Source organism: Simochromis diagramma, unplaced genomic scaffold, assembly GCF_900408965.1.
Source record: "Simochromis diagramma unplaced genomic scaffold, fSimDia1.1 OVJJ01000131.1, whole genome shotgun sequence".
In the NCBI taxonomy this organism is placed as follows: domain Eukaryota; kingdom Metazoa; phylum Chordata; class Actinopteri; order Cichliformes; family Cichlidae; genus Simochromis; species Simochromis diagramma.
Window position 1 is genome coordinate 71734 of NW_024387200.1, and position 14890 is coordinate 86623.

Genomic DNA, 14890 nt, shown 5'->3' on the forward strand with positions numbered 1-14890 from the left:
TATTTGACTGCAGGTTAGGTAGAAGGAGGACCCTGGCGTACTTTTAACCCGTTTTTGTGTACCATGTTCTTATCAAAGAGTCTTCAATCAGTCTTTTTAGATAATGAAACAAAGCATCTCTATTAGATAGGGAAATTAGATCAATTAGGCCCTTGTTATAGCTGCTTTTGTGTTCTACTGGTAGTTTGCACTTTCTCCTACCTGACAATCAAGCTCTACTTTTGGGATGAAAGCTCCATAACAACGATGCACTCTGCCTAATAAAAAAAAAAGATCACCTTCTTTTCACATTTGCAGTCTGACTAGCCCAAGTGTAGGGCAACGGGCTGCACTGTCAGTTTCTCCAGGCTGCCAGGGTCGTTACATCACTCTGCGAGGACACGCCTTTTTGGGTGGTGACACAATCGAGGAAAAGCGCTCGGAGGGGGAGGGGTGTCCCATCGGCAGGCACACAGACAGCAGGCAGCAGCTGCAGCGACAGGATCCGGCGCTGTTACTCTGCACTGAAAACTTTCACATTACGATTTTAGCTCCGAAAAACACACGCAGGTTTAGAAACACTCCACACACTCACACGCACGACCTCTTTCTAAAATGGTAGACCGCGAGCAACTGGTGCAGAAAGCCAGGCTGGCCGAGCAGGCAGAGAGGTATGATGATATGGCAGCTTGCATGAAATCGGTAAGTAGGCTTCCTCTGTAATGACTTTTCTTTTCTCTTTGTCATTTTCTGTCATAAGTAACCTCAACAAGCTCTCTCTGTGTGTGCGTATGTGTGTGTGAGAGAGAGATCAATGTTTCAAGGCTGTACAGACCTAACGGTGGGGCAGGGGACTGTGCCTGTGTGTCACAGCACATTTGGGCTTAAGTGGACAAGCCGAGGACAATTGGTGTATGAAACTTATGATAAAAGATCGCATTTGTGAGGAATGCACGTCCGTGAGTATGATAGGGACAGGCTGTAAAAAGATTTGGGCTACATCATTTTGAAGAGGCCCTGTGTTCACCGTTCACACAGCAGATATATCAGTGAAATTGATCACATACATCGAAGCTCAGTGAAAATCTGTGATTTACAGTAAATCAGGGGAGGGGGGTATCGGATGGGTGCTGTAGTGGATTGTGGTCGTTTGAAATGCGGACTGTCTGATCTTGGGGCGGTGCCTTTTGCCAGGCTCCTTCGTAACCGGCCGGGCTGCCCGGTTGTAACAAGAACCGAGAGAGAAATGAGTCGCAGAATGGCGATAAGAAGCCACTGAGTCATCATCTGTCTGAATCAATCATGGGTTCACAGTCAAAGGGATCCTGATCGACAGATACGCATATCGTCTGGGAGCAGAGGACGAGCTGGGTTGGTACCAATGATGATGAAAGTGACATCGCAGGCTGCTCGTGTTCCGGTTTAAACCAAATAAAGAGCCCTCGACTTAATGTGAAATACCCTACCCCCTCCTTCTCGGGCATCGTCTCTTCTGCACATTTGGCGCAGTGAGAAAGGGGCAATGTTGGCTGAAGGTTGCTCGCAAATCGATTTGCGCAGAAGGGGCGCACAGAAGTGTATCCACCTTTCAGACGTGGGTGTCGGTGCATGGACGACTTTCCAGAATCATCCATTCGGTAGATGCCATATTGCAGCAAATGCACACTCGCGTGAGCGTGATGGAAGCGCCAGTGTTCAGTCGATGCTTCTGTAGCAACCGCATCCCTGCGTCCTCGACCTCTTACAGCAGGTTCCCCACACAGAGGCGTGCCGCAGCATCTGCCAGGATGCAGCACAGGTCCAACCGTAGTGCACCATTTCACTGGCAGTGCATCTGACAGCATCAGGGCAGTCTGAGCCATCTCACAGAGAAATAGAAGTCAGTGAATGCTGGGTTGACCTGAGCTACTTTATTTAAAATAACGGCCATAATATCCTCATGGAGATTATGGCTAGTGTCTTTTTTTGCTCTTAAGATAAGAGATAAAGAGTTTTCTCGTGTCATAGTTCTACATGATCATTTCTACATGATCATCTGTTATGGCCGTTTTCAGTTAACAGAGCTGCTTTCTATTCATGGTCGTCATCTCCAAGACTCAACTAGTAAGCTGTCAGAGTATTTTAAAGGCTGTACTGCATGCTGCTCTCCAGGACCGGCTTGTAGTGGCAGTGCCAGAGAGGGGGGCTCCACCCCTTCCCATTTGTGCCGAGTCAGAGAGTGAGGGAACAAGCTGCCCCTCACCCAGCCTGTCTCTCTGCACCACTGGGCAGTGGGGTGTGTCTGCTGCCTCGCCCATCGTTTGAGGGGAATCCCTTGCCACTGCAGGCATGGCAACCGCCCCGGTGGCAACGGAACCAAATAACCAGAAGGACGGAGCATGACGCGACGTGCGTCCCCAGGAGGATTTGTCAGGCTTTAAGCTAAGGAGCTGGGCCCTACCAGAATGAATGATATGGTTTCTGGGCTGCTGTTGGGAGTTTTCACCACTGTCTTCAAATTGGATTACAGAACAGCATGTCCCAGCTTCAGTTCTACTTTCTACAACATGAATAAGTTATTACTTCAATAGATCTAGCTGTTGATTTTTAAGAAATTAACCATATCCAGAGAAGCTTATTTCATTAATTAGTCCAACTAAAACATCTCCACAAAAAGTAACTATGAGGTCTCCCTAATTTGACAAAAATATGATAATCACAGATAATACAATAAATCTGTGTTAGCAATTTGACATATTTTAGGATCTCAGAAATCCTACCAAAAATGATGGAGCTAGATGTTGTCTCTGAAACTGTTTTCTTAAATTTTTTAACCTAAGTGCTACCCTGATCCAGAACTACCACACCATTTGGAAGTGGCCTGTCAGATTCACATAGCCGAGACAAAAAAAAATCTTTAAAACAAGACAAATTACAGTTCTTGAGTCATGTTGAAGTACTCATCGATAACCATATGCTACAAACACATGACACAGTACCCAGTGTTACTCTGCCTGTGTTTTGTAATGGTGACAAAACCCCTGTTCCACTGAAGTAAAGAAGTTTGTCACTGTGCCACACAGTGACTCCCACAAAGAACAATAGGCAGAACTGATAAAACTATTAAATCATAACACCGATAACATTGCACGATCTGATATCGTCGTGTTGGTGTTGTTCCCAGATCATCATCCTAAATGTTGCTCCAGGATCAACAATGCAAGTGACCAATCAGAATGTTGTGACGTCATACTTTTGCGACTTCGGGAAAAACTGGCTTGAAACAAAAAACTGTACTTAAGCTGCGAGAAACCGCCTTTGTCTGCCGATCAACGGACCCTGACCCTAACCAACCCTTTAATAAACGGTAAGCAGAATTGATATTGTCCTTGCAACTTTGGAATTTCATAAATGAACGAATGGATTGGCTCGCAAAAGAATAACGTCACAACAATGTGATTGGTCACTTGCAATGTTGAACCTGGAACAACATTTTCATGATGATCTGGGAACAACACCAACACGATGATATCAGATCATCCAATAAGACTACTGACATTTAGCCAGTGGTGGCTAATCAGAAATATTAATTATTAATTGATTAATAGATTACTTAATAGAGATTACACAACTAATGCTACATTTGAGATAATTTTCTTAACCTGTTTTCATACACGGGAAATATTCATCTCTTTGATCACTTAAGCTTAATTCACACGTCCAACTCAAGTCTGTATGTTTTTTGCGGACCGAGAATTCTGTAATTAGTCAGTCCAATACAGCCTCAATCAACAGACATGGCAAAATTTCTAAGTTGACCACTGTCAGTTCGGAGCATACCACATCAGCATGATGGAGGTAATTTTATGGCATGGGCACAAAGCCAGTCGCTGGTGTTGATCGATGATGGTGATAGGGGCAGAGATTGTTTTTCAGTGGTAGAGCATCTCAGGGGAGGGAAATCTGTAGTTTCTGTCTTAAAGCATTCACTGACTACAAAAGATTATTAAAGTATTAAAAATGAACCATTTTAAGTCATCTGCACAATTAATTTGAAAACCTGCAAAAATGGAGGAACCGTGTATAAAAATGGCCGTAGTTCATGTTAATGGAAGCAACTGTACTCATAAGACATGCACATCTATTAATGTGGCTGCACGAAGCCTGAGCCCTGTGTTGCTTTCTAAGTGATCAGTAAATGTTAATCGGTTTGATTGTCATCATAACTTTTAAATAGGAAAGCGTCCGCGGCGATCAGATGGACATGAAAGAGATTCAGACTCCTTGAGATTAATGAAAACAGGGGCCATGTCTGAAAGGGGCGTCAATCGCTCTCTCTCCCTTGCTCTGTTTCTTTTGCTTTCAGTTTTTTTAATTCAGAGAGCCAGCTTCTGTCATGTTCAGTAAATGTGGGCGGTGACAATCCCGTTTGGCCCAAAACTTTTGTAGCTTCAATCAGCTCAGGCGTCATGGTTGCTCAAGTTTATGGACGTATTTGGCTTTTTTTCTTTTTTTTTCATTTTATTTGCAGATTTGCAATGTTGATCCGAAAGACCTTGCCATCTTTTGTTTGAGTTACATAGCAACAGCGGCTAAGAGGCCGGTTTACTGTGTGTATGTATGTATGTATGTGTATGTATGTGTATATATATATATATATATATATATATATATATATATATTTATGCAGTATGTGTTTCATAATCCTGAGAAGGCAGGCAGCCAGAGCTGCTGCACTTTAACACACGCATTTAACCAAGTCACCATAGGTAGTTGTACATTGTGTTGACTTGACCCCATTAGTTTGAATAAGCCTCCCCCCCAACATAACACACCCTGTTGGAGAGCTTATTTCTTTGTCTTCGGAAGTGCATGGCACAGAGAGCCAAGGCTTCCATCACACTTAATAAACTGAGCCCATTATTCCCCATTCAGTGCATTAGCAAAAGTATTGTGCTGCAGCTGCTCCATACACTGCACCTCAGTTTAATATGTAATGGTTATAAAAGCTTTTGCTGTTCGATAAACAAATCATGGTTAATAACAGCGGGTGCAAGACAGAGCTCTTCAAATAGGTTAGGCTGCAAAGCTGTCAAGACTTGTGGTTTATTATTTTTTTTCCCCCCAGAAACAATCGCTTGCTAAATTACAGATGTTTTCTATTCAGCATTTTCTGTACCTGCAGCAGTTGTAAGTAATCCTGAAGAACCAAAGATCGTGTGGGGGCAAAAATACATTCTGTTTTGCAGGTGGTGAGCACTTTCACTTTAGGATGAGTGCAGAAATACAGCGTAATACACAGTATGTAAAACTGACAGGCTGTTATTACAGAACTACCAATATACTGTAAATGAAAGGAGCCTGGTCCATACAGGCAGTGACGGTTCCTCCTCCTGTATTTCTTCAGAGATAATAGAGAGAACAAAATATATGAAAAAGACTAATTGGTTAACGTGACTATTACCGCATTTCAGTATCATTTATAACTTTACAATAACAATAGCAATGACTTTCAATTTAATTTCAATTATATACCACCAAATTGCAACAACATTCACCTCAAGGCACTTAAAAATTGTAAGGTAAAGACTATACAAAATAGAGAGAAAATCCTAACAATTAGGCAACCCCCTATGATCACTTGGCAACTGTGGGAAGGAAAAACTCCCTTTTAACAGGAAGAAACCTCCAGCCGAGAGGGACAGACATCTGCCATGACAGGTTGGGGTGAGGTGAGGCAGAGACCAGAGTCATGTATAATAGAGTAGCTATTTAATTCTAAAATTATGTAGCATTTTTTTTTTATTATTTAACTGCCTTTTCTGACTGTGTTTCCTTTTTCCCCATTTTCTGTTAAGTGACCAGCAGTAAGTTACTAATGGTAGCAACAGTTATGTTGTTGCAGCAGCTCTGATGGACTGTTAAAGAAATGGAAAGAACAGATTTGGACCAAGGGGCTTGTCAGGGAAACTGATGGAGAGCGCTGCTTTTCTGGTATACCTTCAGGCCTCGATCTGTGGCTCCATCACAGCTGTCAACAATTATATTCCAAAAGTCTGATCTACTTACAGAGGTCAAAAGTATATATAAGTTTTTTCCCCCTAGTTTTGCCTCTTAATTACAGTCAGTATTTGCAGTAACATATTATCATTATTATGTACTTGGGTACTTATTACAAAGAGTCTGACTTGTCAAAACAGTGGTAACAAACCATGATATTACAACTTCCATCTTCACAGAAGGTGTTTTCCCTTAAATACACAGAGGTATCTGTCCTCCTGGGCGTTTTAAAAGACCAGTCCCTTCGAGACAAAACGTGAATTATGTTCTGGATGCTGCCTTCTAGTTAGGGCTGCCACGATTAGTCGACTAGTCACGATTACGTCGACGATTTCAACTGATTTAATAGTCGACGCGTCGTTTGAAGCTTTGTAAGATCACAAAAGACGCAGGAATAAGTAGTAGGATTTAAGAGTGTAATAACGGACTGAAACAGAAGATGGCAGCACTGCATGTACAAGGATGCCAGCTGCCGTTAAACCCAGAAGAAGAAGTAGCTTTGTCCCAGAATTCATAGCGTAGCCCAGCTCAGTTTCCAACAATGGCGGCAGCTAGTTAGTTTTAATATTACTCTTATTATTCTTTCTGGGTCACAAAATAAAAAAGTTTAACATATTTTCAGGCGAGACTGTAACTGTGTAAACCAGTTTATCAAGACACCACATATTTTCAAAAGTGCGCTGACGTTTTCGGAGACGTCTGTTACCCACTAGCTCGATAGCTAGCCGGGGGCACGGCTCACTAGAGGCCATGAGAACACCGGACTCCCGGCAAATCGTTTTCAAACCCACCGCCGTCTTTCGCTACTCAGGTTAAACATATATAAGTCACTTAGATAACTTCAAAATGTTATCGTTTGGCTTTTTTTTTTTTTTTTTTTAGTATTTTATTTGTTCCTGAGTAAATCTGTCTGGCTGAGATTAAAGTTATAGTTTTTACACAGCTGAATAAACGTCAAGCAGACAGCTGATTATCAGAAGTGTGAGATGCTCGAGAATATACTCCGGTGTCCCGTTATATTTTAGATAGCAAGGAGTTTATTAAACTTAACTGAAACAATCTGCAAATTTCATTAAAATTTAATAAACCATCAACTTGTCTTTATTTTTAGTTAGCACATACCTTAAACACTTAAAGCTGTAAGCTAATGATAGTTATATAAGAGCAGACGCATGCTGGTGCAATAAGCCATACGTTTTATGTCCAACGGATGCATGATCTGATTAGTCTACTAATTGCAAAAATAATCGGTGACTAGTCGACTATCAAAATAATAGTTTGTGGCAGCCCTACTTCTAGTGACACTTTAAATTCTTCTCCAAAGCCCTTAGTGGTTGCTTTTAATCACTGCTTAATTTTTACGTTGAATCTAAGTAGAGAGGTAACATGGCACCAACCCAGTATGGTGTATGCCACTACTTCCATCCATCCTGGGTTTATAAGCCCACAAAATGTTTGTAACTCACCATTTCCTGTTTATTATCATTTTGTAGTTTTTGCTTCAGGTCTTTGGCATAGAAAGTGTCATGTTCTTATTCTTTTTCTTTCGAGGGTAAGAACGTACTCCGAAACCTCAGTCCAATCATGAACGTACCCACAGTCATCTTGGGACACTCACGGAGGGCCTGAAATGAGTTTTGATTCACTGTTGAGTCACAAAGGCACTATGAAAAATGCCCACTGGACCCACCTACATACACTATAATCAGGCTTATTTTACAGCATCTTAGAGCTGTTCTCACATTAGCACCAGTGTGTGCAGTTCAACAGCTTCTTATTATCTTGATGTCGACTTTTCCCCACAGACGTGTGACAAATGGAGAGCAGGGACATAAAATGCTAGAGCATCGTAAGGCCTCTCGCTGACACGCCTACCCCAGACCTGTAGTATAATTTTTTTTTTTTCTTCTAAGACCCATTATTGCTCCAAGAGCATTCCAGAGTTGTAAAATTGCCTCCTTTTGGTCCGATAAGCCTCCATACACATTAACCAGTTACACAAACCAGACTTCTAGGATCACATTTCATCACCCGGTGCTTAAAGAGACATGCCACCACCAGGGCAGCACTGTGTGTTTTCCTTCAAAGTTCCTGTTCACCTGAAGGTGTTTATAGTCATCATGCCGGCGTGTTTTTGCTGTTATACTGTAGAATGAATCTTGTATGGCGTCAGTGTCAGTGTCAGTGTCAGAGTCAGTGTCAGTCAGCAACACAGTTACCAGGCCTATATTTATAAAACTGACCAGGAAAGAGTTCTGCCTGTGTGTGTTTGTGTGTTCTGAATTTATGGAATCTAGATGTGTAACCTGTCTAGGTTACAAATGATGATCATCATCATAGTGATGGCAAATGTCATATTTTTAGAAGAATTACTGAAGTTGTGTCTTTACTGCTTCAACAACCTGATGCAGGTTATTTGTTGGGGGCCTGAATGGCCCTGAAAGGGATGAAGACTTTAGAAAGATGACAGGCCAGCCCTTTTTGCACCAATAATGCTGTGAAAGAGGAATATTATTCTCTAGTAATTCCACACCACGATCATGCGTCTTTTGTAGCTCGAATGTCACCTTTGAACATCTGAGACAACTGGCAGTTTGATCCCGTAGATACATTTTATTATTATATTTATTTAATAGGCAATTACTCTGTAATAATGGGCACGTGTATGTGTGTTAGTACCCAATTAAGCCAATGTTTTCCTTCACTTTTGGTTATGCTGTGTGTTGCCCGTTCTGTGACTATAACAAAGCCCCAAATTACATTAATTAGTGTTTAGCATCCCTCCATCCTAGTCCCTAGCCTACATATTTCTTATTCCCATCTTTGTTATTCCTTTTGCATAATCGATTCTTTTTGTGTGATTATAGCTGGATACAAACATTAGCCATACTTATGGAAAAAAAAATATCATATGCAAATAACATAGTAACAAAGAGCTACTTGACTTGTGGCTAATTTGGCTAACCCTATTCATTCTGCCAATGACGTCAGGTGGTCCATGGTGCCTTTGTGTTTGCCTGCTTGAAAGAGGGTCAGAAGGGGGGGGTTGTCACATCAGGTTAGGGGAGTTATGAGGGGGAGTAAATGAGCAAAGGAAAACACAGAAGTAAGGCATGGGGTAACAGGGAAAATGGGAATCTATGGGATTGCAAGCTATTAAAATGGAAATGGAAGGTTCGAGCTTCAAGTTCGAACCCAGATTCTACTTGGGCCCAACACCCTCACGGCCCCACAGCTCTCTCTGTGATATTAACAGCCACACGGAGAGCTGTCAAAGAGGAAGTTATCGATTGTTCTGCCTGGCCTTTGTTTGCATTAACACGCAGTTGTTTGGGACTTTGACTGCCTTGTGTAAGGACGAGTCACGAGAGCAGGCGCGATTGATGAGCTTTATGGGTAGACAGAGCTCCATTGTCATCCCCACACCCCAGCTTCCGTCAGGGCTTTCTGATCACTGTGCAGCCTCCTGAAACAAAGGCAGCCATGTTTGTACAGATGGATTGAGTAGGCCTTATTTTTCTGACTTCTCTGCTGCTCCAGCAGTGACCCACTCTTGCTGGTTGCATTCACTGTTGGTCAGATACTTGTATACGCTAATTGTAAATTAATGGGATGAAGAAGAGTGTTGAGGGTGTGTTAAGGAAGGACTGATGGGCAGAAGGCTGGGCAAGCTTTCTCCTGTTCTTCTAAGTGGGATCATTATGTACTCTGTCCTTTTATTGTTTCCCTGTCTTCATTCTTTCACAGTACAGAGGTCTCATTTATGACAATTGTAATGTTTGTCCTGTGTAGAAACACTCCTTAGTGAACAAGATTACACCTGTAAAGCTCTGCTAGTGGAACGATTGCATACTGATGTTTAGCTTTGCCATAAAAACGTAAAGCTTGATGCTATGATGGCACAATAAAACAGGATGAGAGATTAAAATCGCATGAAATGCCAATGGAACGCAAAGTTATTGTTATTCCGAGCAAGGCTGAGTTACATCACTTCAATTCAGACTTTTTTTTTTTTTATATATTTATCTGCCCTGCTGACTGAAATTGATATTTAAAGTGCTCTGCACATTGTTTTGTTTGTTTGTAACCGTTTCATCTGATCTAATGGGAGAAAGGAGGGCTTATGGGGCTGTCCAGAATCCTTTGGTCAGCATTAATGTGTTCAGTAAACCAGTCGCCGTCCTCTGACCCTTCGTGAAACAATTATTTAATGTTTTGTTTTAACCGTTTTTACTCGTCCCTAACATGCTGTAGCTTTCACTACATCATCAACCATGGCAGCATCCTCACCATGAGCAGCTCATGGCCAGTTTCTCTAACAGAGATATAATTTATAAACGAAAAACAAAGGCGCTCATAAATGAAGCAGATTTTGTGGTCACCATGGAAACTGGAGATTGGATCACAGATTGCTCCTTCACCCTCCCTTTTAAAAATTCAACCCAGAGTTATGGCTACTTCATGGATTAACAAGGTAGAAAATTTACAGCGAAATTGGGAGTAAACGTAAAGGCGGAAACAGTTCACCGAGGCTTGGAGGTTCTGTTGTGCATATGACAGGTGTTATAGTGACTGTGATGAACCACAAAGGTCAAAGGGTTAAGCTTTCCACTCTTTCAATGCTGCTGAGCAAGACCCCATTGTGTGTACTCTGACAAACACACTTACGCAATCTTTGAAGAACACATTTTACTATGCAGTTGACACATGCTAATTTCTTAACGCTGTGGCAACAGTGTGTCACCTTACATTCACACACTGACCAAATCAGGGTGTAGACGAGATATTTTCTGTTCTTGTGTGCCTTCTACAGACAAACTTAATCCCCAGAGGATGAATCCCATAAAATTACTTTGACAGCTGGGAAGTTTGTCTTTTATTATGAGGCTGACCACTTGTATTTTTAATGAAATATTGGAAATTATTCACAACAAATGAAGATAATGCCTATGTTTGCATGGGTTGCCTTAAAAGTTGGTACAGAAAAGACACTAGTAGTCCAAAGAAATTTCTCTACAACTATGAATGTTAAAATGCACAAAATCTGTCTGAGGTTTCCCTATTTGTATGCATGTAAGTCCTATCAGTTGTATGGTAACCGGTGTGGTGTTCAGTAAAGGCATTGTGAAGGCCTGCTCACTGTGATTGGTCACTGCCCCGCTGCTTTGTTACGCTCACGAAACTGTTCTGTGCTGAAAACGAAAGTAACAACAGGCTTTATATTTAGGAAAGGTCTGTAAAGATGCCTCAGCTGCACAGTCTCTGTGGGATATAAAGGATTAAATCCTCGAGCCAGACACAGGCCTGTCAAAACCAAACAAAACCAGCTTTCAGAGCTGCTGATAGCCAATGAGCAGTTACCTCACAGGGTAATGTCACATGCTGGAGGCGTGGTTTCATTTGCTAATGCAGTGGCTGTAGTATTGGGATGTAGTTGGTGGGCATCTTGTGACTGTTTTAGTTTGACAAGTGAACAAATAATCAAGTTGTTACTGTTAAAATTATATCAGCTGTTGAGTCATCTTCATATACTTGAAACAAAAAAAAAAAAAAAAAATCCATCAACTCATTTTCCTTCTTGCTTTTCCAGGTCACAGAGCTGAATGAAGCACTATCCAACGAGGAGCGGAACCTCCTCTCTGTGGCCTATAAGAATGTGGTTGGGGCAAGGCGTTCATCCTGGCGCGTCATCTCCAGCATTGAGCAGAAGACATCAGCTGATGGCAATGAGAAGAAGATTGAGATGGTGCGGGCCTACCGGGAAAAGATAGAAAAGGAGCTGGAGTCCGTCTGCCAGGATGTGCTCAACCTCCTCGACAACTACCTGATCAAGAACTGCAACGAGACGCAGCACGAGAGCAAAGTGTTCTACCTGAAGATGAAGGGCGACTACTACCGCTACTTGGCCGAGGTTGCAACGGGGGAGAAGAGAGCCTCTGTGGTGGAGTCCTCTGAGAAGTCCTACAGCGAGGCCCACGAGATCAGCAAGGAGCACATGCAGCCAACCCACCCCATCCGCCTGGGCCTGGCTCTTAACTACTCTGTCTTCTACTATGAGATCCAGAACGCGCCAGAGCAGGCGTGCCACCTGGCCAAGACCGCTTTCGATGACGCCATTGCCGAGCTGGATACCCTCAACGAGGACTCCTACAAAGACTCCACTCTCATCATGCAGCTGCTACGAGACAACTTGACGCTCTGGACGAGCGACCAGCAGGACGATGAGGGAGGAGAGGGCAACAACTAAGGAGTCTAGAACCCCATTCTGCCAAAACAACACAAACACACGCGCTCACAAATGATGACAAAAATAATAATAGTTAAAATGTTCTTAGAAACGTAAAACAAAAAAAACAAAAAAAAAAAAGGAGGGTGGGTTGGGGGGGGCAGTGAAACCTCGGCGGCCTATTGAAGCCGATGGTTGCTGACGCGGCTGCAGTTCTTTATTTTTCCACAGATTTAAAGTGAAAAAAAAAAAAAAAAAAAAAAAAAAGTAGGCAGATGAAGGAATTTTAGTTTCAGAAATAACCTACAGTTAAAGGAAAAAAAATAAAAGAAAGAACCCCCCTCCTTGATAGCCTCTGCAGCATTTGCCAAAATAACACTTGTAGATGCAAGAGGTATGCCATTGATCACAGTGTGACCATTGGGTATTGATACCGTCACACTGGCAGAGACTGGTCTCATTGTGCAAATGAAGCTGAGCTGTCTTGCTATATTCGACGAGGGAGGAGCATACAGAAAATTCAGTTTCGATGCTTGAGCAGCGGGAAAAATGAAGTAACCTTGAATGTCACAAACTTTCTTGGTGAAAGAAGGGGAGGGAGAGAAAGAGAGAGAGCAAGCAGGTGGGTTGGGAGATGAAGACTAGCTTTTCTGGGGGTGTTGAACTTCATCGCGTAAAAACATACTGACATCTTTAGTTGCACTGCGCGGGCCCATGGTCGTTGAGTGAAAAGCAGGTTGTCTCTGTTATTGATAACAAACAAAAAAAAAAAAAAAAAAAAAAAATCCTGTTTGCTTGTGTCAGGTATTTGTCCTGCTCAGTCACACGGTCATACTGTAACTAAAACTACAGATTCATAAAGTAAACTTAGTGCAGCTTGTCCCTCTCATGTGCTGATGTGCTTTATTAAATAAATTAACTGTTTTTGGACACCCAATTCTTATTGTCAGTATTGTCGTTACTACTTCTATTGGCTCTTTTTGTTTGTCAGGAAACTATTTGATCGAGATAGTGAAAAATACCATCAATTTTCACCTTTAAGTAATGCTGTCTTCAAAACAATTGGCAGGGTCTGATCTGAAATGTCACCTGGAACCACAGACCCGATTAGTGAACCGAGCATGATCTGTGGACAGAGAGCACATGCACTGTTAAAGTGGAAGCTGTAAAAGCAGACATGAGGTTTGTGGATTTACTTTGTCTTCAGTTTCTTCTTGGTCGAGAAAATGCACTTGCCTATTATACTGTTTCTTCAGTGTAAGATGATAACTGCTCCAATAGTCTCCATAATACAATCTTGTGCATGCTAGTGATGTATTTATACAGTAGCTTCAATTTATTAACTTATACTATAGATGTTATGCATTCATATGAACATGGAATTACTAGACCTTAATTGGATTATTTTCTATTTATTTCTTTTTATTGCGATTGTTAGTTTGGCCTTATTTTAATCTGTGTTTTCTTTACTCCATTTGCTGAAGTACACTATACCAAAACAGTGATTGTTAACAATAAATTGATCTGTTACGGACATCGCTATGGTTGATATGCAATTCTTGGCAAGGGGGACTGAAAGCAAAGGCAAATTAGCTTATGTTGTGCCACTGACCAGCACAACACAGGCCGATGGATTCATGTTTCAGTGAGGAGACGCCGCATATTTGGAAGCTTAACAAAATTAGTTCATAGAATGTGTTGTTTTTTTGTTGTTTTTTTGAGCCAAAATTTAATTCAGTTTTATTTAAATAGCGCCAAATCACGATAACTTTTGCTTCAAAACCCTACAAAAATACAGAGAAAACCCCAACAAGCGACAGTGGGGAGGAAAAACTCCCTTTTAACAGGAAGAAACCTCCATCAGAACCAGGCTCAGAGACAGGCAGCCATCTGCCAGGACTGGTTGGGATCTTAAGGGGAAAGAGACAGGATAAAAGACACACTGTGGAAGAGATCCAGAAATTAATAATCACTAGCAGAGCGGACACCTAGCAAACGGCTACCAGCTCCAACTGAATAACTGTTGTTAAATTGGCCATTTTAACTTGGAACTATGCTGATTGACTCTCTCCTAGAGCCAGCCTCAAGTGGCTGCAGTTTTGGCCACTCTAGCGTTACCTTCATTTTCCATTCAGCAACCCTGAATTACACAAGCAGAAGAAGAATGACAGATGAATTTACAGGGCCTGTCTCTAGAGGTCTTTTTTCATTGGTTTTTTTGGTTTTCTTCCTATACAGCCAAGTGTTGACAGCACCCATGGTCCTCAGTGCACAGCACTTTCCTGCTACATTATCATTGCTTTTAATTGAAAGCAGTTCAGCTTTCGGAGCACCACTTTCCTAGCCAATGTTGCTGTTGTTAGAATGTCAACACTTAAATACGGTGAAGTTGAAAACTTAGAACAAGATGCAACCAGCATCTTGTTCTAAACTCTTAAGAATATCTGAAAATTTCTGAGGATGCCTATAATATTAATGAATGACTCTTCAAACTTCAGCATCTTTACAAAATTACATAATTCATTAGCCCACACATATCTGAGAATACAGCTCCAAGAATGTATTTGATGTACTGGTACTGATCCTGGTTGAAACACAACAGAGCATAGCAGAAGTCTTCCCCCCCCCGAGTTGATTTTATACAGA

General features: G+C 41.8%; 1 protein-coding gene across 1 annotated transcript; it reads left to right on the plus strand.

The window, feature by feature from the left end:
- The first annotated feature begins 415 nt into the window (after window positions 1-415).
- ywhag1 (3-monooxygenase/tryptophan 5-monooxygenase activation protein, gamma polypeptide 1) lies at window positions 416-13013 on the plus strand. Its single transcript, XM_040050829.1, has 2 exons — window positions 416-681; window positions 11609-13013. Exons 1-2 carry the CDS (start codon window positions 595-597, stop codon window positions 12263-12265), a joined length of 744 nt encoding a protein of 247 aa, XP_039906763.1. The 5' UTR covers window positions 416-594; the 3' UTR covers window positions 12266-13013.
- The last annotated feature ends 1877 nt before the right edge of the window (window positions 13014-14890 follow it).